The sequence below is a fragment of the Sus scrofa genome, chromosome 15 (genome assembly GCF_054392235.1).
Source record: "Sus scrofa isolate SSC_HxYL_T2T_F1_AM1 chromosome 15, Sscrofa_HxYL_maternal_Yorkshire_Landrace_v2.0, whole genome shotgun sequence".
Lineage (NCBI taxonomy): Eukaryota > Metazoa > Chordata > Mammalia > Artiodactyla > Suidae > Sus > Sus scrofa.
Window position 1 is genome coordinate 143,766,289 of NC_139397.1, and position 27,365 is coordinate 143,793,653.

Sequence of the window (27,365 nt, forward strand, 5' to 3'; positions counted from 1 at the left end):
CCGGGGTTAATAGATGCAAACTACTGCCTTTGGAGTGGATGAGCAATGAGATCCTGCTGTATAGCACTGGGAACTGTATCTAATCACTCATGATAGAGCATGGCATGATAGAGGATAATGTGAGAGAAAGAGTATATATATGTATTGTGACTGGGTCAGTTTGCTGTGCAGTAGAAAACTGACAGAATACTATAATTGGAAAAAATAAAAATCATTAAATATATGTATATATATGAAAATGTTCAGTACTGTCCCTTGAAAGAATCTATTGAGGACAGATACCAAAATAAAGACTCACATACTAAGATGCTCAACTCAATGCTATAAATAGAAAAAACTGAAACTAGGCAAGGCATTCACTAATAGATACATTGATGGAGTTGGTGTGCAGACATTAGATGATGCCTCTTTTCCCTACAGAGGAAATGACGAGGGAACATACTCCCCTGTTGAAAGAACACAGTTGAACACAAAGTTATACAATATGACAATTGACATAGGTGGTGTCCCTTTAAAACCTAAGATTGTGCAGGTCATCCCTCTGCATAAAACCTTGTATTTCAGTTCGAGTAAAGTTGTAAGTCGTTGCCATGGACTACAAGGCTCTGTAGGCTTGGAATCCCATCACTCTGTGACCCCGCGTCCTTCACACTCCTCCTCCCTCTTTCCGCTCTGGCCACACTGGCCTTCTTGCTATTCTCAGAGCAAGATGGGCACACTGCTGTTTCAGTGCCTTCCCTAGCTGTCTCCTCCACCTGGAATGCTCTTTATCTGGGGACCTGAAAAACCCCTTCCTCACCTCCTTCATTTCTTTCTTAGATGCCCCCTCTCCATGTGGCGTGCCCTGATGACTCTGTTGTCACCCAGGCTTTTCGATGCCTAGTTTCCCAATCTCTCCTACCTGCTCTCTTTTCTCAGCATCCATATCATCCTCTAACATCATACAGGATGTATTTACTTACTATGTTTAATATTTACGATGACTTTCTTGTCCCTGGCTACTCCATCTTACCCTGCTGGTTATAAACTCAAATAATGGGAGTTCCCATTGTGGAAACAAATCCAACTAGGAACCATGTGGTTGCGAATTCAATCCCTGGCCTCACTCAGTGGGTTAAGGATCTGGTGTTGCAGTGAGTTGTGGTGTCGGTCTCAGCTGCGGCTCGGATCTGGCCTTGCTGTGGCTGTGGAGTAGGCCAGCAGCTGTAGCTCCGATTGGACCCCTAGCCTGGGAACCTACATATGCCACAGGTGTGGCCCTAAAAAGCAAAAAAATAAAAAATAAAAAAATGAACTCCAACAATGTGGGGATCTTTCTTGGCTTTTCATGAGGCATTCTCAGTCCAGGAATCACATCTGGCATATAGTAGGAGCCCAGTAAATGTTTGTCGACTCAATGGGCTAATTAAAACATAAATATATACATAGTTTCATATGCCTGGAAATATATGAAAATGTTAACATAAGTTATCTTTTGGGTAATAAGGTTATTTGTGACTTGTTCTTTCTTGTTCCTTTCTACATTTTCTAAATTCTTTAAAAATACATATATAATGTGTAATATGTATAGCATATATATGTGTATATATATGTATATTTGTGTGTGACTCAAAGAAAATCTTTATTTTGAAATGTGTAAGCTCTGGAAACCTAGTGCTTCTAAAAAATTTAGAAATGCAAAATTCTATTATACTTACAGTCATAAGGAATTTCTTTGTTTATTAAATAAGGTTTCCCTTCAAAATCAAATGAAATTTTCCATCTTAACATATAGGCTACCATTTTAGTGATGGATTCTCATGGGTCACACGAAAGTCATAGACAATCCAGCTATTCCAGAGAAAGTGGACTCATGTCTCAGGTAGAAGTGATAAAATCATCAAAACCACCAAAACCACCAAATGCTGCCTTTAAACAATGGTAGATCCCATGGCAAAGTTTTTATGCTGAAGAATCCTTTATCACAGATTACTGCCTGAGCCTACGTCTTGCTTTCCTTATATCTCTGGGAGATAAGGATGCTGAATGATTCATAGTTGTTCATGCATGTAGATAACCGGCCAAATGAAATTAAACGCCGACAATCCTATGGAGCACTTCACAGATTCTGGGTAGTGAGACTCTACTCAGACCAGGAGCAGAGGATCATGGAAGCTCCTGGATGGAGTGACTTACTCAGTTGAAAACAGCACCATCACACCATTAATTCAGTCCCCTCAAAAGAGGTAGCTCCTGTTCTCCTGATGGGAAAGAATGGCCAAGGCTAATGGCTTCATTTTTCTAAAACTATCCTAATAGTCTTGAGAATTTTTATTGAGCTCTTTATTGGGTATACTAGATTACCTTTTAAAATATCTACAGTCTGTAGGAAGCCTTGCAAGAACTAAAACAGCACTCAGTGTGTTAGAATGAGGTTGAAGACTATTCTTTTAAAAAGGGTGGGGGATAATTTTGACCAGATGGTTCTTGCTTTCAGACATGTGGCAAGCATATTAGGATGGAATAAATGGATCTCCTAAACGAACCTGGTGTTTGTCCTATTGCTATTATAGATTATCTTCATGGAGTTCAATTACCTTACTTCCCTAGTCATGAATGCATTTTCATTTTATGACTTTAAAAGGTACAGCTTGTTAAATGTCAAAAATGTATGAGTAGAAGTGGAATAATTTTAAAATAGAGGTAGTTTTACATCCAAAACATTTAGCAATGAGAGTTTAAACAGAGCTCACAAACTGTGCAGTATTAAAATATTTTAAATGACTTGCCAACTCTTGAAAACTGGAAGACCACACCTAAAAAGGTCTGAGTTTTGTCTTCTCTTGAAATACTGGTAACTCAATCTCCCGTGGGCTATACTGGAGAGCTGAGGCCCCTCTGCATTCCGCGTACTTAGCGAGCGTGCGATCACACTTGTTTTCATTACAAGTATCAGCCTAGGAAATACTTGATTATGCAGCTTGCAAATAACAAACATTCCTGACATATTGTTTGCCTCAGATCTTCTTCCCTCAGATTTTTAGAATTGTGTAACTGTGCCACGAGTAACCTTTGCTCTTCGATTTATTTATTTTATAATTTGCTTGGCATTTTGAAATAAAGCACTTCGATACACAATTTTATTAGGAGTTGGAGAGCTCTTTTCTATTGTGATAGCAGAGGTTTCATAAGCTTTCCATCAAGCTACCTCTACAACTAGCAAATATAATTGCATTTATACTCCTTTGGGAGACAGTAACTAGAGAAATCATAATTCAGTCAATATATCTTTACCTATCAATATTCATGCAAATCAATCTTCATTTTAAAGTACATTTGTATTTTATATTAAATGAAGAAGGAATTTCCAATCTAGCTGAAGTTGAATTGCAATTACTAGACTTTATTTCCAGATTTGCTCTTTAGTGCTTGAATAGAACAACTGGTTCATATCAAACCCTGCAAAATACTTGGCACAATATCTGCCAATTAGTCAGCACTCAATAATAAATATGGTAGGGCCAATAAATGGCACTACCTGAGAATCTTAGTGATCTATCTTTAACAGGTAGATAAAGGTAAACACTATCTTTTAATTCTATCTCCATGTTTTTGTCTGTGATGAGTCTATAGCCCAGAGATAAAAATGTTAATCAATCTAACATTTAGCTAGAAATAATATGTATAAACCATAAGTGGAACTATCATTTTTTATCAATAAAAAACACATGTAAATTACAATAGTAATATTTGAAACCAGTAGGATAAAGAAACATATAACAACATCCACACATTAAACAATAGGCTGTTATAAGAAGACTTGCAGTTTATATAAATATGTATGCCAAAAATTAAAAAAAAATTCTTATAATGTGATGTAGTGAAAATACTACTGTGTGCTGGAAGTTGGAAGACTTGAATTGGGTCTCAACTGTCTCTTTGACTAATTTGATCTTGGGAAAATTGCCTAATCTCCCTGAGCCTCAGTTTTCTCATCTGTTAAGTGGGACCAATACTATAAAGTAAATTTTATAAGATGTATTGTTACTGAAGGGAGAAAATCTCAATCAATATTAGCAGGTACATTTATTAGGTACATTTGCTGAGCTCCTGCTCTATCCCCAGTGTTGAGGCAGGGCCTTTACGTTTGTCATGCCAGATCCTCAGAATAGGGAAGGTGCTATTACCCTTTTATATTCATATGAAGACTGAGACTCAGAGGTTTGGGGTTTGCTCAGAGTTACACAGTTAATTAAGTGGCTCTATTTGGGGTCCAAGCCTAGATGAACCTGACCCCAGACTGTGCTCTTTCCCCAGTGCCCTGACATTTTCACATAGTACCCCTGCTTTTGCCACATGCTAACTTTCTTAAGAACTGTTTTTTTAGGGTGCTCTCATTTTATGGGGAACCTGGGGTCCATAAAGGGCAATGCAGACAGGTTGCCTCTGCACCAGCTGGATGGCTGCTTCTATTGAGGGAAGAGGGTGGCTTGAGTCATAGAGAAGCATCACCACATTATCAGGCATACACCTCCGTGAAAATAGAATAGGAAAACATCCTCCTTTTTTGTGTGCATGATTGGAAAGAATGAGGAAAACTCTGCCTAGCTAAAAGTTTCCACCACCTGTCTAAGATTGATGAGAATCCTTACTAATGACTTGGAGTCCCTCACTTAAACTAGAAGAGAATAGCAGGACCTCAAAATGATGGGGTACAGAAAAAGTAAATTTTGATGGTTAAAAAAAAAGGTCAGGTGCACAGTCCAATCTGTGGTTTGGTACACGTGGCTCCATAACCCATTAAGTCAAGGTCAACTTCTGAAGGTTGGGAACTCAGGGGCCCATAGAATGCTGGAATGAAAGATGAGGCCCTGGTCATGACTTGGCTGTATATTTCACTTGGACCCCACACCCCACAACCAACCTGGATTCCTGAGAGGGTCTCCTGGCGGACAAGGCAGCAGAGAGGCAGGTAGGTGAGTTTGGTTCAACTACCCACATGGCTGATGGAGAGGACCACACCCACAATAAAGGAGTTACAAACACCAGCAGATTTGGAGAGGAGAAGGGTGGGGAAAAAAAACAAAAACAAAAACAAGTTTTAGTATCATTCAAGGAGAAAGACACACTCACAGCAGGCTGTCTTTTAAAAGAACAAAAGCAGCTAGATGATGAAGTTGTAACAATTTAGGAAAATTCAGAAAAGGGTTCAAAGATTGCATGCATGTTTTCATGTAGCATCTGTCTTGGATTTGCAGCTGGGGTTGGGCTCTACACCTTTGATACCTCAAAAGGTAATTTACGGCTGGTAGATAAGAATTTCAGAGTCTTCTAACCTGGTTTATGAGTATCTATAGGTAAGGAACCCAGTGCTTGCTGCTTAAGCTTACTATTTTAACATTAGATCAATATTAAGAGAATGAGGGGAATGGATTTTTGTGAGCTTTTGTCCCAGCTTCTTTGAATGCCTTGTGATTAATTTTCTATACACCACTTATCTGTAGGACTGCTCTAGCCATCCCACTTTTTTTCCAATGCAAATGAATAGTATAAAACCTCAAATCTCCAAGGCTATAAGTATGAAAAAATATCAGTATATATATATATATATATATATATATATATATATATATATATAAGTACAACATAAAAGAGGAGTCAGCAAAATTATTTTCACATCTCCATTGCTGGAAGTCACTTAGAATTCAAGGAAATTTTACTGCATGGGTGACGATGCCAGAGACTAAGGCAGTAAAATGTCAAAGATATCAAAGCAGGAGATACCTGGTGTGGGGCCCAGGTAGAGCAACAAGTGTGAATGAGTGACCATTTGTAGTCCCATAATCTCCAATCTATGTCATTAAGGAGGGGTTGTACTTTTCTTCAGACTTGCATGCTTTCTTAAGATTTAGAAAATTCACATTTATTGATAGTATATAAATGATCTCTTTAGTTTAAGTTTCACTTTAAGTGGCTCATATGAAGAAGTATAGTGTATGTGTGCACTTTGATTTATATTAAACAAATATGCGAAACTCAAATTTAATTCTAATCATTTAACTGCAGACTCTTTTGAATTTCTATGTATATAATAATAAAAAAACCCTACAAATATAGAGAGTTTTGGTTTCTTCTTTTCTAGACCTTTTAATTTTTTTTGTCATTATTGCTTTCCTGCATCAGCTAGGATCCTCAGAGAAGTGTTGAAAAAAGTAATGTAAAAACATCCTTGGAGTTACACCACTGCATATTATGTTTGCTGTAGATTTTTTTTTTTTGTCTTTTTTTTTGTTGTTGTTGTTCTTGTTGCTATTTCTTGGGCCGCTCCCATGGCATATGGAGGTTCCCAGGCTAGGGGTTGAATCGGAGCTGTAGCCACCGGCCTACGCCAGAGCCACAGCAACGCGGGATCCGAGCCGCGTCTGCAACCTACACCACAGCTCACGGCAACGCCGGATCCTTAACCCACTGAGCAAGGGCAGGGACGGAACCCGCAACCTCATGGTTCCTAGTCGGATTCGTTAACCACTGCGCCACGACGGGAACTCCTGCTGTAGATTTTTATTAAGGTCATTGGCTATTTGTATTTTTATAGATTTTTAAAATTATTATTATTATTATTATTTTTTTAATTTTCCCACTGTACAGCAAGGGGGTCAGGTTATCCTTACATGTATACATTGCAATTACAGTCCCCCCCCCCCCTTTCTTCTGTTGCAACATGAGTATCTACACATAGTTCTCAATGCTGCTCAGCAGGATCTCCTTGTAAATCTATTCTAAGTTGTATCTGATAACCCCAAGCTCCCGATCCCTCCCACTCCCTCCCTCTCCCATCAGGCAGCCACAAGTCTCTTCTCCAAGTCCATGATTTTCTTTTCTGAGGAGATGTTCATTTGTGCTGGATATTAGATTCCAGTTATAAGTGATATCATATGGTATTTGTCTTTGTCTTTCTGGCTCATTTCACTCAGTATGAGATTCTCTAGTTCCATCCATGTTGCTGCAAATGGCATTGATGTGGTATATATACACAATGGAATACTACTCAGCCAAAAAAAAGGATGACATAATGCCAGATTTTTTAAATTAATTGGATGATGTTGCTTTTCATCAAACGCTTTATTGAACTTACTGATATAAATATTTTTCTCATTTAAATTGTTAATCTGATGGACCATAATAATTGATTTATAATATTAAATTAGTCCTGAATTCCTGAGATCAACTCAACTTGGTAGTAACCTACTATTCTTCTTACATGTTGAGGGATCTAGGTTACTAATATTTTGTTCAGGAATTGTTTTCTTCTGTGGCCATAAATGAGATTGATTGTGCTTCCTTTCTTCCCTTTTCATGTTGGTATCAAGGTTATCCCAGCTTCATAAAATAAATTAAAGTTATTTCTCTTTTTTTGTTTGCTGGGTGAATTTGTGTACTATATAAATTATCTACTAGTCAGAAAATTAAATATAGAACTACCATATGACCCAGAAATCCCACTCTTGGGCATATATCTGGACAAAACTTTTCCTTGAAAAAGATACATGCACCCATATGTTCATTGCAGCACAATTTCACAATAGCCAAGACAAGGAAACAACCTAAATATCCACTGACAGATGAAAGGATTAAGTGTCTTGATTTTTAGTTTCAAAAATTTTGTATTTTTTATGGTTATAATTAGCACATAATCTCTCTCTTGAAAAGCAAGCCTACTTTAGACGAAGTTTACCTCTACACAACATATCAAAATGCCCAAGCAGAGAAAACACAATATGTGAATTCATTAATAATCTTATTAAATCTTATTTTTGTTTTATAAGTCCATTATAACAATACTTTGTCATTATGCTGGTAGATTTCATTTTGAAAAACTTTTGACTCACTACCTCCCTGTCATATCTAAATTACTTTCCCTACAAAGCAATCCTAATGGAAATTGAGTAGCACAATCAAATACATTAGCGAGGCCAGTAGAATGATTGATTCTTCACTCTAGTTCAGTTTTTAAAAAACAGCAACTTAAAAATGATCAGGTTTTAGAATGGGATGTAAAAATGGGGGAAATAAACTCCCATGTTTTTCTTTTCTCATGAGTTCATGCAACTAAAATAAGTGAATGCATGAATAAGAAGATAGGCAAATGCAGCTTATTATATTAGATCCCAAACTATAATTTTTTTTTTTTTTGTCTTTTGTCTTTTTAAGGCCGCACTTGCAGTGTATGAAGTTCCCAGGCTAGGGGTGGAATCGGAGCTGTGGCTGCCAGCCTACACCACAGCTCTGGCAATGCAGGATCCGAGCTGCATCTGTGACCTACACCACAGCTCTTGGCAATGCCATATCTTTAACCCACTGAGCAAGGCCAGGGATCGAACCCATGTCCTCATGAATGCTAGTCGGGTTCATTAACCACTGAAACACGACGGGAACTCATCAAACTATGAGTCTTTTCTTTTAAATTTATTTATTTATTTTTTCCGCTGTACAGCATGGGGACCAAGTTACACACACAGTATACATACTTTTTCCTACCATTGTTGTGTTGTGATGTAAGTATCTAGACATAGTTCTTAATGCTACACAGCAGGATCTCATTGTAAATCTATTCCAAGAGCAATAGTTTGCATCTGTTAACCCAAAGCTCCCGATCCCTCCCACTCCCCCCCTCCCTTGGGCAGCCACAAGTCTATTCTCCAAGTCTATGATTTTATTTTCTGTGGAAACGTTCACTTGTGCTGTATATTAGTTCCCAGTTATAAGTGATATCATATGATATTTGTCTTTCTCTTTCTGATTTATCTTCTGATTTATCTCAGTATGAGAGTCTCTTGTTCCATCCATGTTGCTGCAAATGGCATTATGTCGTTCTTTTTTATGGCTGAGTAGTATTCCATTTATATACCATATCTTCCTAATCCAATCAACAATCAATTTTTTTTAAAAAAGCATACCATATATTCCTAATCCAATCATCTGTTGATGGACATTTGGGTTGTTTCCATGTCTTGGCTATTGTGAATAGTGCTGCAATGCACATGCGGGTGTATGTGTCTTTTTCAAGGAAAGTTTTGTCTGGATATATGCCCAAGAGTGGGACTACTGAGTCATATGGTAGTTCTATGTATAGATTTCTAAGGTACCTCCATACTGTTCTCCATAGTGGCTGTACCAGCTTACATTCCCACCAACAGTGTAGGAGGGGTCCCTTTTCTCCACACCCTCTCCAGCATTTGTTATTTGTGGACTTATTAATGATGGCCATTCTGACTGGTGTGAGATGGTATCTCATGGTAGTTTTGATTTGCATTTCTCTAATAATCAGGGATGTTGAGCATTTTTTCATGTGCTTGTTGGCCATCTGTATATACAAACTATAGTTCTTAAAGACATTGAGCTTTCTTTCAAGTGAAAAAATATGTTCATTTTCTACTTCATGAAAAAAAGTATGTGAGCCAAGCAACATGTAAAACACTCTCAAAATGCAAAAAGTATTAGGGAGATTTTATAGTATTTTATATTTAAAGGGAAATTTTTAGTTAAAAAATAAAATTTTAATTTGAGCAGCACTTCAGAAATTGGAGTAGTAGATATTACTGGCTAAATTATATATTTGCATACTTTATATATACTTTTTTTTTTGCTTTTTTTAGGGGTGCATCTGTGGCTTATGGAAGTTCCCAGGCTAGGGGTCGAATCTGAGCTGCAGCCGTCGACATACACCACAGCTACAGCCATGCCAGATCTGAGCCGCTTCTGTGACCCACACCAAAGCTCACAGCAGTGCTGGATCCTTAACCCACTGAGCCAGGCCAGGAATCAAACCCACATCCTCATGGATACTAGTCAAGCTCATTACTGCTGAGCCATGATGGGAAATCCTATAGATACAATTTTAAGCCAATTATACCAGCATCTCTGTTTGACTAGTGAATACTCTTTTCGCGCACTCAGCAGTAGCTATTTCTGAGATAAAATTTGATAAGAGTAAAAATTCTTTGCTTTATAAAAAGTAGATGATGAGGATAAAGCCACTGGAATAGAAATTATTAAACAGCTATAATCTATATGTGACTATTATTTGTGAGTACCCAAAGCCTTAGACCCCACATGAATCAAAGCAGCATAGAAAGGTTATTCACTAAAAAGATCATAAGATAAATATAAATATGTATTTCAGATTTTAAACTCTATAGATTCCCAAACAGCCAAGATTCAAGAAACTGTGGCCTGTTCTTGAAAATCACATTTCATCCTTTCTAGGGCAAGTGGAGCCCAGAATTTTAGTGAGGCTGGGAAGATGAACATGCTTCATCATTACGAAGACAATATAGCCATTGGCACAGTTGATTTATACTATTGTCCCATGAGGTGCCACTGAGAACAGTGAGCTGAGAGCAGACAGTGAACAAATCCAGCTGGAGAGCTTATGTAAAAAGACTTTCAGGCTGCTTAGGGGCTTAAAAAATTATTCCCTGATTCCTAAACTGTTCGAGAGAGCTATAAACATATTTCTGAGAGAAGTTCTGTAAATTTAATATTTATAGCAAATTAGAGTTGCAAACAGGAAACAGAACTTCTATGTGGCACAGGCAAAGCAGGCAAAGCTAAACCTCAAAGTTTAGGAGCCGCTGTTAATTGTAGCTCAGGGAGAAAACTCAGCAGGCCATCCAGTTCATTAGCCTGTTTCTTGGCAGAGCAGGACCGAATGCGTCCTCTATAGAGATCGCCACGGTTAGAAATGTCTTCCCTTGTGAAAGAGTTAAGCTAAGGTATGCTAACTAAGAGAACAAGACTTCTTTTTTCCCACCTCAAGACCTACTTTGAGACAAGATTACTCTCTTTCCCCTATACTGTCATAGAGTTTACATTGTAATTCCCCAAAGAATCGGACATGCAAGTCTCAAATGTAGCTACATGTCAATTGTGAGAGAATTGCAAAGAGAAATCATGAAGAAGCTATATTTAATATCATTTTACCAGTATAGTCTCCATTGCAGATGAGATTAAGGTTACGCCTCCAACCAAAATTCCAAGTGCAAGGACTAACCCATATTAATAAATAGTCAAAATTCTATATTCTAGCTCTTCTGGTCATTCATCCACATTTACTTCTGAGCTTCTCATTTTCTAAGGCTAGACCTTACACATGAGCATTTAAATTCTCCTGACATCCAATCAAAATGAGATTTCTTTCTAACAGTATATTAACAGGTCCATTAGCCACTTTGTAAGCAGAAAAGGCAGAAAGAATATATCCTGTCTAAGCAATTATAAAATGACATAGAAATCCACATGCATATGTTTTTATTCTTTCAACAAATAGCTATCTAGCACCAAGAATTGTGTGAAGTGCTCAAGATACTGCAGTGAATAAAACAGACAAAAATGCTCACCTTCATGGAACTTATGTTGTATTGGAAGAGAAAGCCAAAAAAGCAATACTTAAAAGTAAAGATATATCAAATAACTTTTGAATATTATTTTATATGGTGAATCTTTTTACATAGTTTGCCTAGTTGTTTTTTCTGCACACAAATAATGAGAAGTGGGTCAGGAAATCTTAATATATAAGTTCAGCATAGTTAAACAATTTTACCAAAGTCACACAGTACATCAAAGAATATGAATGATCTTAACCCCAAATCTTCCAGTTTCACACCTTGGGATGTTTCCACTACAGACCATTGTCTACACTGCAACACAAGTAAAGTAAATGTTCACAAAGAGGTGTGTATTGAAAATCACAGAAAGAAAATATCCAAATGGACTGAAAGATTGAAATATCAGAATATTTCAGGGTTCTCTACTCCCTGTTTCAAGGAGAGCAGGACTCAATGAGAAAAGAATGAAGCAGCTGGATAATTAGCAATGGAACACCTGCTATTCCCTTTTTATGTTTATTTTTCATGGAAGTTCCTCTCAGAGGACTTCTGAGTATGTTTGCTTCCTTGCATATGCTTCTAATGCATAGGTCTATTAACATTGGAGTTAAGGAGGTATTATTTGGTCGTGAGTGGGGGCAATGGAAGAAAGCTCAGGAGCTGTATATGTATCTAAGAATAGGGATAGCTAACAGAGACCACTGGAATTTGGGTGAGTCTGTTTTACAATTGCGAGGACAGCCTTCATGGCATAGACCTGAAAATAAACACCTAGGTGGAAATATTTTCCTAGACTATTTAGATGATCACAGATGGTCAGTAGTTATTTTGTCTGGGTTGAATAATTATGATTCATAAAGGGAAAGTAAAATTATCAAGATAAACAAGGAACCACATTTTAAATAGTTTGCTTTTTATTAAGCCATAGTTATTAGCCTGCTGCAAAATGCACAAGACCACTGTGGAAATGCCAAGGGCACAACAACATGCCAAGCTTACTGAAGCTCATTATGACTGATGTGCTTGCAAAAGGTCAAGAATCATGCACTAGAATGGACAACACAGTCCCAGATTAGTTTCTTCTGTGACTGCACAAAGGCAAAGCGACAGGGAGAATTGAGCAATTAGCCAGTGAATTTGAACAGTGCTGGTATTAGCTGCTGATCATCTAAACAACTTCAGCTTTTGCTATTACAATGAGCTCCACATTTCCAAATTAAAACAATTTGGAATTTATCCTTGAATCCTTTTCTTCTCATCTCTAATATCTAATCTATTACCAAATCCTTCCAGTGTTATTCTCTAAATATGTCTTGGATCTTATTCCCTTCTTTCTATTTCTATTTCTATTTCTATCACTGAAAAGAATCAACACCGTCTTGTGCCATAAATGAAGAAACTAAGACTGAGGGATGAAGTAATTTACAAATGAGCAGGGGCGGAGTCAGACTTCTAGACAAGGTTGGAGGACCACAAATCTGAGCTCTCCACCACTGCCCTATTCACTTAGACATAGTTTGAGTTCCTAAGCATTATCTCAGAGCAAATTTGTACCAACAAAGTTAAATAGGTAAGGAAGATTTTATTCAAGGCTATTGCCATTGGGGAGAGAGAGACCAGAATGTGCCCTGCACGCAACTCGACTGAAATTAAAGGTAAAGATTATGTAAGAACAGAGGTAGTGGTGGTTGGTGATGAGAGCATAGGCCATCTGTGTTTGTTAATTGGTTTTACCCAAAGGGAAAAATAAACTCACAGGAGTTCCCATCGTGGCTCAGTGGTTAACAAATCTGACTAGGAACCTTAGGGTTGTGGGTTCGATCCCTGGCCTCACTCGGTGGGCTAAGGATCCAGCATTGCTGTGAGCTGTGGTGTAGGCTGCAGTCACCGCTCAGATGCCACATTGCTGTGGCTCTGTTGTAGGCTGGCAGCTATAGCTCCGATTGGACCCCTAGCCTGGGAACCTCCATATGCCGTGGGAGCTGCCCTAGAAAAGGCAAAAATATAAAAAAATAAAAATAAAAATAAAAACTCGCATATCTTTGTGACATGGGGTAGTTTCATAACTTGGAGCCAGGTGTCCATAGACCTCAGGCTCCTCTCTTCCCACAGACACTGGAAGATAGGTATGCTATCTCCTATGATATTTATATTTCAAATCAATGACTTCCAAGTCCTTAAGACAGAAATTTCTGGGTTGTAAAACTAGTAAGAAGCTTTTGCAAAGATTTATGTCTCAGAGGAGCAGAGAAAGAATTTACAAGTCTTATTTTTTTAAAAAAGCGTGGAGTTCTCTTGTAGTTCAGCTTCAGTTAAGGATCTGGCTTTGTCACTGCTATGGCTCAGGTCACTGCTGGCCTGGGAATTCCTCATGCAATAGGTGTGCCCCCACCACCAATAAAAGCTCTTAGAAAAGAGAAGTCTGGTCTCAGAGTCGGGAAGATGATGACTATAGTTTAGTTGAGATGAAGGAAATATTAAGTCTGCCTTGGTCAATGGTTGGGCTCTGTCATCGAGCCCTTGGTTTTTTAATCCATTCCCATTTTCCATCACAGGAAACTTCAATGCCATCCTCACGGTATCTGAGGAAATAATTTCCCTATAACTGTGTCTTTAAAATCTCTCTCTGGACTGCTGCTGGGAATGTGGTCAGGTGCTAGGAGCCTGAAGCTATGAGAGTCTTGTTCATTAGGAAAAGGAGCAAAGGGAACTTGACAGTCACTGCCCTCAGCTGCGAGAGAGGGTCTTTAATATAAAACCATCACCTTGGGAAAGACAGAAATGAGTTAAAATATAGATTAGAGAGGAGGGAGTTCAGCTTAATGTGACGTTTTGAATGAGTATGAGAGCTGATGCTGTCAGAGGAATTTGTAGTCTGGGAAGCAAGGGAGATGGAATATTGTATTAATCATGTTAGTTTTCTCCATGATCATGAAATTCAAATGGCCTTTAGCTAGATCTATGTGAGCCTTCTGAATGAAATACTTTCATATACAGGCATACCTCAATTGCACCTTGCAGATACTGCATTTTTTACAAATTGAGGTTTCGTAGCAATTTCTCCAATAGCATTTGCTTGCTTTGTATCTCTGACATATTTTGGTAATTATTGCAATAGTTCCAACATTTAAATTATTATATTTGTTAACCATGATCTATGATCAGTGATCTTTGATTTTAGTGTTGTAAAAGATTATGACTTGATGAAGCCTCAGATAAGGGTTGCCATTTTTTTAGCAATAACGTTTTTTTTTTTATTTTTTAGGGTTTTTTGTTTGTTTTTGCTTTTTAGAGCCTCACATGTGTGATATAGAAGTTTCCAGGCTAGAGGTCGAATAAAGTATTTTTAATTAAGAAATTATATACAATTATATTCATTGTCTTTTTGGACATAATGCTATTGCACACTTAATAGACAACAGTATAGGGTAAATGCACTGAAGAACCAAAAATATTGTATAACTTGTTTTGCAATATTTGCTTTATTACAGTGGTTGGAACCGAACTCACAATTTTATCCGAGGTGCACCTGTATTCATCTGGTTAGGAGTAAACATTTGTTTATCAAAGACAATTTGATTGGACAGAGAATGTTTTTAGGTATACTCTTTCAAGATATTCTAAACTTTTGCATATTTGTGTGGTAATAAATGTTTACTTCTAACATTCTGGACTGTGTCTCTTTCCTTATACAGACATTCCTGATCTTCCCCAAGAGAAATTCACGCCTACATTCTCTGTGCTCACAGGTAAACCTGGCTCAAGGATTATCAGGCAACATTTATGTTTAATTTGTTCATCTAACAAATACTTATCAGAGCTGATATTGTGCCAAATACTATACTAGATACTGTAGACATAATGGTGAATAAAGATAGACATGAAGCTTGGTTCCAATTCATTCACAGTGAGGGGAGAAAGCAGACATTAAGTAAATAATCTTGTAAATGAGAGAGTTACAGGAAGGCTTGAGTTAGTTAAGGGAGCCCAGAAAAAGCTTCCCTGAGAATCTGACTTCCAAAAAATGAATAGGAATTAACCAGGTGAAGAAGAGGAGGATGTCGCAGGCAAAGAAACCTGGTGAGTAGGAATGACTAAAAGTAGGAGCCTAGCTGGTGCTTAGATGACGATGGATAATGGAAGTCAGAGAAAGGTTGCATAGGCAGGTAAAAGGAGTCCATGCAAGACTTTTTGGGCATTCACGGTCGATACAAGTGGGAGGCTACTGAGTTGGACCAATCTAGAAACAATACTATTTTGCTTCAGACTGTTGGTGGTGGAACTCTCCCCTGCTAGGTGAATTTCAGCCATCATGAGCCAAAAAAGATTCATGACCTATTTGCTCAGAAGCACAAATCCTCATGGCATGTATTCCAATTTTACAAACTGCCTCTGATTAAAACCTTTGATTCTTTGTGTTTGCCACTTTGACCCCCAAGCTCTTTTGCCCTTATATTAAGTAGGGGTTAATTAGTTGATGTCTTGTTTGTAGGGTTGCCAGTACTGAATGCAGAAATGTTTTCAAGTTTGCTATTTATTGTATTGTATGAAATTAGAGCATGGCTCAAACTCATAGTCCTATGGAAGTACAATTCGTGAACAAAGATGGTGACCTGGAAGGAGTCAATAAAAGATACAGGTGCTAACGAATTTCTAGGAATTTGCTTTATTTTTATTTCTGATAGATGTTGGTTGTAAACCATTGATGTTCTTTCTCTAGGAGATTACTCATGAGCCATGTAGGGTCAGGCATAAGGTTCTTCAGAACCTGGAGTTGGCTGCTTCACTTTAATTCCAAACAGATGAAGTTAGAGGAAAAAAGGTAGGTCCCAGAATGAGAAACTCTTTCCATGCTTGCTGTCTTTTTATAGCTGCATTTAAGAATCAAGAGATTTAAAGTGGAGAATTTAGGTGAATTTAAGCGATTGTTGATAATATAGGTACTATTTTGTGGAAAAGTCTCCTAGATTTGAATTATACTAATTGAACAAATCACTTAGATTCTTCCCTTTGAATATTTATTGATAAGTTTTATCTTGGTTTTTGCTTGAACAAGACCTCAGACTGGACCATTTTTAATAAATTATATTCATGTATCCATTCAAAAGTTAATACATAGTGGGGAGAATTCAATGAATAGTAATAGTAAATAACCACTTTACTGTAACTGTTGACAATGGGGGTTGTGTTGCACACATACATCATATAGATCTATATGAACTTGACCTTGAGGAGCAAGAGAGCTAGGAAGGGTATAAAGGTCAGTAGAAACCTTAGAAAAAGGGAACCCAGGCTTTTTTAGAGTGATTGTCATGAGAAGGTGCTGAAACTCTAGAAGGAATGGTTATGTGGAGACCACAGAAGCCAAGTTCATAAGCACTGTGGCTCCCAGATAAGGCAAAGATCCTATGGTCTCACTTTTTTTTTTTTTTTTTTTTTTTTTGGTCTTTTAAGGGCTGCACCTGCAGCATATGGAGGTTCCCAGGCTAGGGTTCAAATCGGAGCTGTAGCTGCTGGCCTACACCACAGCCACAGCAACACAGGAGCCGAGCTGCATCTGTGAACCACACAACAACTCATGGCAATGCTGGAATCTTAACCCTCTGAGTGAGGCCATGGATTGAACCCACATCCTCATGGACAATAGTCGGGTTAGTTAACCACTGAGCCACGACAGGAACTCCCCTGTTGTCCCACTTTTAAAGTGAGCAGAGAGTGGCTTCATGTCAGCAGACAACTGGATATCATCAGAAACACTGTTGGACTGGGGATTACCTACCTTTTTATTTTCTGGTAGATTTGGGATTCTGTGAGACCATAGAGAAGGGAAGAGAGTTCCTTTAATGACTAAGATTGATTATTAAACCAATCGAATCATATGAGGATTTAGATAGATAGATAAATAGATAGATAGATATAGGTAGATAGAAAATAGACTGGAATTGATTTTCAGAAAACAAACATTATATTTATGCAACCCCCTTAGCACATGTTAGGGGCAAAATGTTTTCCATTGAATTCCATCAGCTTTCATGTCCTTGATGGAAGATGCAGCTTAAGCTATGTGACCTATTCTCACTCCCCTCCTCCCATTGTTTACATTGTTTTCTTCTCTCTCTCCCTCTCATTTTATACCACTTCTCTCTTTTCTTCCCTAATACTGAATAAGAGATACAGCACAGACAACTGTACCTAATTATAATGCCTACAGTAGGTCAACAGGAGTGTTTGCAAGTCTAGGCAATATTTTTTCCCCAACTTTACTGAAATATAATTGGCTTGTAAGATTGCACAAGTTTAAGATGCATGATGCAATGACTTGATATCCGCATCTGCTGTAGAATAGTTACCACAATAAGGTTAGGTAATACATCTATTGCCTCATGTAATTACCACTATGTGTGTGTGTGGTGAAAACTTTTAAAATCCGTTCTCTCAGCAACTTTCAAATGTACAATACGGTTGTCCGTCATTATCCAAGGTAGGGGGACTAACCCTCTGTGAGAGGTATCAAGCATCGTGATAATTTAATTATAATTAATAAGCAACGACAACAGCTCCTGCTTATGGAGCATTTAATACATGGCAGGTGCTGGTCTATTTTCTTGCATCGTCTCAGAGTTTGCAGCCACGCCTAGCTTGCAATACTTCAATAACATCCCATCGCTTGTAGGATGGAGACCCAGTAGCCCCCGGGGCTTAACATACTCTGGCCCCTATCTAACGCTCAGGTGCCCTTGGTCACGCTGGTCTTCCTCATTTCCTATGTCCCAGACGCAGACCTGGGCTAGTTTAAAAACTCCATTACTTCCTTGCCCTAGGATTTTTCCAACTACGGTTTTGACTGCGCAAACCCTCCTCCTCCAGACACCTCTTTACTTCTCGCTCATTATACATTCTCAAAACCCATGTTCTTTTTTCCTTTGGAGCACGCTGGCCAGTCTCCTCTATATCTACTGATGTCTTTATTTGATGAATGACTTTCTGTCCCAAGGTATTGAATTTCCAGGGCAGTAGGGTTGCCTCTATTTGCGTGTGATTTTGCATATCTAGCTGATATTATCTGGCATACAGTAAGAAGTCAATATCTGTATCGAATATATGTTGTTTATTTATTTATTTATTTATTTATTTATTTATTCTCTTCTGTCTCTTTAGGGCTGCACTCACAGCATATGGAGGTTCCCAGGCTAGGGGTTGAATTGGAGCTGTAGCCACTGGTCTATGCCACAGCCACAGCAACATCAGATCTGGGCTGTGTCTGCGACCAACACCACCACAGCTCATGGCAATGCAGGATCCTTAACCCACTGATCAAGGACAGGGATCGAACCTGAGTCCTCATAGATGCTAGTCGTGTTCGTTAACCACTGAGCCACAATGGGAATGCCAACATACTTTGTTTTTAAAAGCTTATATCTGTGACAGCATTTTTTTTTCCTACCTCAAGACATAAAAAGACCCATTATGGGGTAAGTGGTTTGGTGACTATGAGGAGTTAGACATGGATCTGTTTCATCAAGGCCCTGGTTACCACAGACACTGTCAGAAGACCCACCACATGGTTTTAATCCATTTGATATAGTTGCTGCCTTTTAGACGCTGGTCAACATGGTGGTCTTACTGAAAGGGAAAACAGGAGGATTGACTCTATTCGGTGTTTTTTCATTCATTCAATTCGCATTGCTACCTGTGCGTTAGTAATAGATGAATAATGGTGAGAAACAGAAAGATGGTGGAAACAGAGAGACTTCTGTAGTCTTAACTATAATGGATAATAATTTCCCAGAAGCATGTCTGAGTTTTTTAAATCATCTTTTGTACCTGCATTGGCTGGTTAGATAATTCACTCATCTACAGAAAACGTTTAGTGCCTTCCCTGGAGAAAATCTGGTAAATTTAAAGTCACTGGATATTGTCCCCCAAAGATCAGGTGTACTTGTTATTTATTATTCAGTCTTTGTCTAAGAAAGGCAATGTTCCATTATAGACTGACAGCTCACAGTCTCGAGGGAGGACCCTCCCCATCTAACCCGAGTGTTCGTCTCTGTCCATGGCATCAGCACCTTTGCCTGTTGATGATTGAGGAGGTGGTGAGTTTTATTTAAATAAAGTGTTAATAAATTGAAATGACAAATCTTGCAGATATTCAGGATTTCAGAAAGGAGAAGAAAATGATATAGGAGAACTCTTTATCACATACCAACTTTCCAATGAGAGTGAGATCAGTTAAAACTGGTGAAAGAGAAAATCAGTGAGATTGATGACATGACAGATATTTCAAAAGGGACTGGCTTGCAAAGCAAAGAATTGGAGGAACAATTGGCAAAAATCGATGAGGCTACTGGATATCCTCACATAACTGACATTCTTTATGACATTTTCATGAAAAGTGCCATGTTAGCATATAATTTTGAAGGAAAAATTATGATCTTCCAATCCAATCAACACAAGATTCATTATTTATTGCATAAATTATGCTTCCTTTTTATTTTGAAAATATTGATATACTGGACTGATTTTTATAAATTTTACTATCTTAAATATACATTTCCAAGCAAACAGATTAAATTTATTCACGATTTAAAAACATGTAGCCTTCTTTGTAGGAAGTTGATGTGCCCATTTCCAGGCTCCAATCATCCCTACATGATGAAGATGGCATTCAAGTCACTAAGTTTCATCCTTTCCTTTAGAATAAACAAGCCAACCCTCCCCTCTTTTTTTTTTTTTTCCAATTTTAACCATCCACCCCAGTCCCATATATTCTTCAAGGTTAAATCTTGTATTAGAGCTCCACATTTTCTGATTCATTCTCTTTATAAGTTCTCATCCCTCTTACAGAAAATGTAGGAGGCCCAGTCAGAACACTGAGGGAAATGTCACCATTAGCATTTTATCAGTATTGTTCTCCTTCATAACGAATGACCACAATCTACAGAGCCTGAGTGTGATCAGGGCTGGCGTAAGAGCTTCTCTGGATGACATGTCCTCCGGCTCCTGACCCTCTTCCCTGGACACTTCTTCTATAGTGACCCATGTGATGAATAAGTGCAGCACATTATCCGAATGACATGACTCTGATGAAGTCACCACATTTCACCCATTATTGCAAGAGAAGAAGGATACCGGTTTCACAGAATGCCAGGTCAGACCACTGGCCATAGATAATCACACAAGTAACGGGTATGCACTTTTTAATTGCTATTTTGAGGCACTGTTGATTCACTCAGAAAAAAAACAAAGTAAAAGGTTAAAAAACTTCAGGTTATATTGAGTGCATGAGTCAGCAATGAGCACATTATGTGGGGCTAAGATTTCACTTAGAAAAAAAAGTTTTCAGTTGGTCCTTTATTTATTTTGATTTGATTTTTGGTTTGAATTACCCAGATAAATTATTTGTCTGCATATGCTAAGTAGAAGAACTGTAAATGAATGGATACATCTATTCACAGCTACAAGGTATCAAAAGTCATTTATTGAATTTTTATTATGCTCTTTTTATTGTTCAGAATTATAGATTTTTAGGACAAAAGCAACTCTGTTTTTTAACTTATGTGAATACTGATGTATGAAAGAAAATGATCAATTCTCCTTGTATCTTTGGGAGCAAAACTAAATATTAAAAAATTCCTGTTATTTTATTTAACACATTTTGATATCCAAGGAAAGCACACTAAAATATAAAAAGTTCAAATCAAAAAGGGCACTTTTCGGTATTAATAACCTTGATACAAATTGATATTCATTATGTATGCACATACATTTAACATCATATTTAATAAATAATTAAATATATCCCACAAAACTTTTATTTTATTTTATATTGATTTGGAAACAGTTGGTTTTACTTTAATGTTAATAATCTAATAATCATTTTGAAGAAACTGCTTATAACTTTTCAGATAGTCTGCCATTAAAGAAAGTCTAATTATATATAAATAGATCATTGATTCATAAACGCTCCAATTTGTCACGTATCAATTTAATTATTCTTTTTTTTTTTTTTTTTTTTTTGTCTTTTTAGGGCTGTACCTGCGGCATATGGAGGTTCCCAGGCTACGGGTCCAATCTGAGCTGTAGCCACTGGCCTATGCCACAGCCATGGTAACGCGGGATCTGAGCCAGGTCTGTGACCTACACCATAGCTCACAGCAACACTGGATCCTTAACCCACTGAGCGAGGCCAGGGATCAAACCCATGTCTTCATGGATACTAGTCTGGTTCATTAACTATTGAGCCACGGCAGGAAATCTTATTTAACTCTTCTAGTACACAGGGACATTATTCTTTTGCATTGCTTGTAAAGAAATTGATTATTTGACTGTGTGATTGGCTTAAAGGTGGACATTCCATATTGTTCCACTTAAAATCTGTCACAGCTAATAGAAGATACATATAAAATATAATGATAGAGGATTTCCCATCATGGTGCAGTGGAAACAAATCCAACTAGGAACCATGAGGTTGCAGGTTTGATCCCTGGCTTCACTCAGTGGGTTAAGGATCCGGTGTTGCCATGAGCTGTGGTGTAGGTCCCAGACGTGGCTTGGATCTAGTGTTGCTGTGGCTGTGGAGTAGGCTGGTGGCTACAGCTCTGATTAGACCCCTAGCCTGGGAACCTCCACATGCTGTGGGTGCAGCCCTAAAAAGACAAAAAGACAAAAAATAAATAAATAAAAAACGATAGAATATAAGTTAAAATTCAGGGCTAAGGAAAATAGCAATTATGATAAGTTAGTATCATGATTAAAAACAGCATAGATATTTAAGTAATCAACTCTTACACTTTTGTTATAATTAAATGTTTAATTTGTTTCTGGCATTTTTGGTAGCTGAAGTGAAATGGAGAAATAATCAATCATAAATATATTATTTTTCTTAAGGAAAATTAAAGAGGTTACCATAGGTGACTAACAAGTTCTGTTTTGAAAATTTCAAGAGCTTCCAAACTACTTTTTGGAGCTTATTATTATTTTAAGTAACTCCAATGGAGTGGTAAGTATAGGAATCAGTAGGTCAGGGTCTCATTCTTGGCTTTATCGCTTAATATTTTTATGATTTGGTTAATTCATTTAACTTTTCTTGACTTCAGGGTTTTTTTTTTTTTTATTACAGTATAGGTGATTTACAGTGTTGTGTCAATTTCTGCTGCACAGCATAATGACCAGCCATACATATATACACATTAGTTTTCTTATACTATATTCCATCATGTTTCTATCCCAAGAGACTGGACATAGTTCCCTGTGCTGTGCTGTAGAACCTTGTTGCTTATCCATTCTAAATGTAATAGTTTGCATCTACCAACCCCAAACTCCCCAACCATACCACTCCCTCCCACCTCCTCCTGGTAACCATAAGTCATTTCTCTATGTGTGTGAGTCTATTTCTCTTCTGTAAATAGGTTCATTTACGTTATATTTTAGATGGCACGATTGACTTCAGCTTTTAATCTGTAAAGGAAAAGAGCTGACCAAAGTGACCTTTACCAATGTCCATTTTGGCTCTAAATTTCCATTGCCAGTGGGTTCCCATTTCCTCAGTACAGAAAGGGATGTGATATTTCAGAAGGCACATTTTGTAGGCAAATTTCTCATTAGGAAAAACCTGTTTTAAGAAGTTGGGGGGACCTCCACCTCATGTCAAAGTGCTGAGAATCAGAAAGGAAACAGACCAATTCGGTTACTCAGGAAATGAAAAGAGAACCCAATCTCAGGATGCTGAGTATTAACTTCCTAGCCTATCTCCTTCCTCACAGAGCCTAAGTGCCACCAAGATGACAGGCAAGGTGGGCAGGAACTTGGTCTTACTCTATGCCAGAATCTTGAAGGTATCAGAAGAGAAATGTCTACTAAGTAATTGCTGCCTGATTGACTCTCCAATCCTCCTCTTCTCCTGGTGACAGGAGGAATCAATGTTTTGACAATCACCGTGAAGCAGAAAAACAGCTAACATGGGATTTGGGGCCTAATGTCATAGCCTATCTTGAAAACTGCATGGAGACACAGTAGCCTTTGAAAATCCCTTACGACGCTTATAAATGATGGCATATTGGATTTTGCAAAAAAGTCTAATAAATTTTTTTTGGCATGTATACTATGTAGAAATGGACAGTATATAATATAAACACAAGTTAAACATAAGCTTAGCATATTTTTAATAATGAGAGACAGAGAAATGGAAGAATAAAAAGGGAATTGAACATGTAGTATTGAATATGCATGAGTTAAAAGTATATATGATACTCCACTGTGTCCTTAAATAATAGCAGCTGTGCACGTCTGTGAATTAGGCAATGTGTGAATTAATATCAGGATAATATTTCTAGTTCACATTCCATGTTCCTAGGAAAAGAATCCTTTTGGCTGTTGTATTTATTGCCATTGTCTGGAGCTGGTCTATAGGGCCTAGTTCCTGATGGCTTAACAATTGGTCATGGTGGATTCTGCTCCTCCGTCTCTCCAACCCCATCCTTATTTCACCACATCAGATGTATACTGTTAGGTAGTGATGAAAATCTTCTTCAGAGCAAGAAGAGAATCTATGAGATCTTTTGGAAATCTTCACAAGGGAGTCAACAGCCCTTCAGATCACCTGGCCTTTCAACCCTGAAGGTGGCAGGGTCAGGCACAGTGGGCTGGGTGATGCTGCAGTATCAAACAACTCCAAAATTCCAGGGGATCAAAATGACAAAGGTCTATATCTTTCTCATCCTTCATGCCCATCATGGATTGCCGAGGGCTCTGTTCCATGCTGTAAAGCTTAGGCTGATGGAGTAGCCACTGCGAGAAATCTGTTACTTACCATGGCAGAAAGCAGAAGACAGGAAGCAAATCACATATGGGCTCTTTAACACTGCCACCCGGAAGAGACATGTCTCTTCTGCACACCTGCACTCACCCAGAGAAGTCATGTAACCATGCCTTGTATAAAGGGGCCAAGCAAGTGCAAGCTGGCTTTATGCTTAGGAATGCAGTTGGAAACATTTCCCGAATACACCAATGACCATTGCAACAAACAGATGAGCCGAAGAGTGAATTCTTTAAGGTCTCCAGGTCCACCCTCATCGGAGTCATGTTTTTAAATAAGCGTCTGGAACTGGGTGGTTGTTTCTGCTTGGCTACACTGAATGGCTTGGCTATCACATATCACAGTGGGGAAACAAATAGTCTTATTACTCTTCCCCTTTATTTAAGAAAGAAGGAGGGTAAGGGAGACAGATCATGCCTAGTAGAATCTCAAGTACCATTTGAAAGTCAGTATGATAACCTTTTGGTGAAATTAATGCCGGTGCTAGAATAATGGGCCCACAAGGATGTCCATGTTCAAATCCCCACAACCTGTGGAGATGTCATTATACGGCAAATCAGAGTCAAAGTTTAAGATGGAATTAAGGTTATTAATCAGCGACCTTGATGTAGGGAGATTATCCTGGGTCATCTAGATGAGTTCGGTGTAATCACAAGGTTCTTAAAAAAGGAAGAGGGACTGAAGAAAAGGTCACGAATAATAACAATTACTATTTTAATGGCTCCGATGTAGAAAATAGAGAGCATTCAAGCTGACACTGGTAATTTTGGCAGAGAGATGGACACTATAAGATAAACATCGAATGGAAATTCTGGAAATGCAAAACATGGTAACTAGGTGAAGAACGCCTTTGCACACTCCAGTAAAATCAACTCGACTGAGGAGAGTATCAAGAACTTGAACCTAGGTCAATAAAATTACCTAAACTGAAACAAAAGAGAAAAAAAGAATTTAAAAAAACCCAAGAAATCCAACAAAACAAAATGAGAAGACAGCACACAAGAACTCTGTTCTAATATATGTACAATTAGAATTTTAGAAGGAAAAGAGAATGAGGTCAGGGTAGGAAGCAAATTAAGAAATTTAGGATTATTTTTTCAGAATTAATAACAGACACCAAACCACAAATCCAAAAATCTGAGAACTCCAGGCATGATAAATATAGCACACCCTCACTCCCTTGAAATCCCACCCCCTTGGCATATCACATTAAAACTGCTCCAAGCAAAAGACAAAAAGAACATTTTGAAGGCAGACAGGAAAAAAAGACATGCGATATAGAAAGGAACAAAAATAAGAATGAAAACAGCTTCTTAGCAGAAACCATAAAAGCCCAAATAAAGGAGTGACACCTTTAAAAGAATGAAAAAAAGAATTCTTTCAACCCAGGACTCTACACTCAAAAAATATGATGCAAAAAGTATAGACTTTTTCTTAGATATACAGAAACAGAATTCTCTGCCAGCAGACCTGTCCTACAGGAAATGATAAAGGGAGTTTTATAGACAGAAGGAATGTATTATCATAGCGAAGCCTGGCTTGACACAAATGGAGTGTCAGAAAGGAAACAAATGAGAGTAAAATAAAAGTTTTTTTTTTCTTATTTCTAATTGCTCTAAAATATCTAACAGTTTATAGCCAGCAAAGTATCAATAAATAGCATTTATAACATATATGTTTACAAAAATAAAATAGATGACCGCAATAGCACAAGGGATCAGAGGAGAGAACTTAGACATATACTTGTCATATAAGAACCTCACACTGGGTATAAGGTAGTATATTATCATTTGAAGGTAGATGCTGATTAATAAAAGATACATACTCTAAACTGTAGGGCAACCACAATTTTCAACAGAGGTATAGATAATAAATTAATAGAGGAGACATAATGGAATCATAAGAAAATTCTTATTCCAAAGAAGACCGAAGAGAGGAAAAAGAGGTAAAAAAGACGTCATGAATAGAAAACAGCTAGTTGGTCAGTAGATTTTTTTCCCCATATTTGCTATAAAATGTAATTGAAATACAACATTGCATAAGTGTTCGACGTGTTGATTTGATGCACTTACACGTTGCGTGATGGTTACCAACACGGTGTTAGCTAACACCTGCATCACATAATTACCATTTCATTTTGTGGTGAGAACATTTAAAATCAGCTCTTTCAGCAACTTTTAAGTATATAATACAATATTAGTAACTATAATCACTATGCTGTACATTAAATCTTCAGTTTATTCATTTTATAGCTGGACGTTTGTACCCTTTGACCAGCATCTCTCCTTTTTTCCCATCCCCAGACCCGGGTCAACCATCATCTTAGTCTCTGTTTCTCTAAGTTTGGCTTTGTTACTTTCCACATATAAGTGATATCATACAGTATTTGCCTTTCTCTATCAGACTTATTTGACTTCGTATAGTGCCCCAAAGGAACATCCATGCTGTTGCAAAAGGCAGGATGTCCTTCTTTCTCTTGGCTGAGTAATAGTAATATATATATATATATGTATTCATTCATTCATCCATCACTGATGAACACTTGTTATTTCCATCTATTGGCTATTGTGAATAAGGCTGTAATGCACATTGGATTTCAGCTGTTTCTTCAAGACCCTGTTTTCTTTCTCGCTCTCTCCCTTTCTTCCTTACTCTCTCCCTCTCTTGCCTTCCTTCCTTCCCCTTCCTTCCTTCCCTCCTTCCTTCCTTCATTCAATATACACCCAAAAGTGGGATTTCTGACTTACATGGTAGTTCTACTTTTAATTTCTTGAGGAATCTCCAAAGTTTTTCATGGAGGCTGCACCAATATACATTCCTGCCAAGAGCATAGAGGGTTCCCTTTTCTCCACATTGTCACTAATGCTTGTTATGTCTTATCTTTTAAGGACAGCCATTCTAACAGATGTAATGTGGTATCTCATTGTGAGTGTGATTTGCATTTCTGTGATGATTGTGATCTTGATAACTTTTCATACAGGGATGGCCATTTGCATATGTTCTTGGAAAAAAATGTTTACTCAGGTTTTCTGTCCATTTCAAAATCAGATTGTTTGGGTTTTTTTTATTGTTGTTGTTTGCTATCAAGTAGTATGAGTTTTTATAGATATTGAATAATAACCCCTTATCAGATACATGATTCACAAACATTTTCTCTCATTCCATGGTTGCCTTTTCATGCTGTT

At 37.7% G+C, this 27,365-nt stretch overlaps 1 protein-coding gene across 22 annotated transcripts in view; it reads right to left on the reverse strand.

Moving 5' to 3' along the window:
* The window catches only part of SPHKAP (SPHK1 interactor, AKAP domain containing), a 152,523-nt gene that overhangs the window by 118,467 nt on the left and 6,691 nt on the right, over positions 1-27,365 (reverse strand). For 10 of the 22 annotated variants that reach the window (XM_085000593.1, XM_021074880.2, XM_085000603.1 and 7 more), the window contains exon 2: positions 4,904-4,982. The exons of the other annotated variants lie outside the window; for them this stretch is intronic. In XM_085000593.1, the coding sequence (XP_084856719.1) occupies positions 4,904-4,982 (79 nt within the window). The remainder of the gene's footprint in view (positions 1-4,903; positions 4,983-27,365) is intronic. 22 annotated transcript variants of the gene reach the window in all.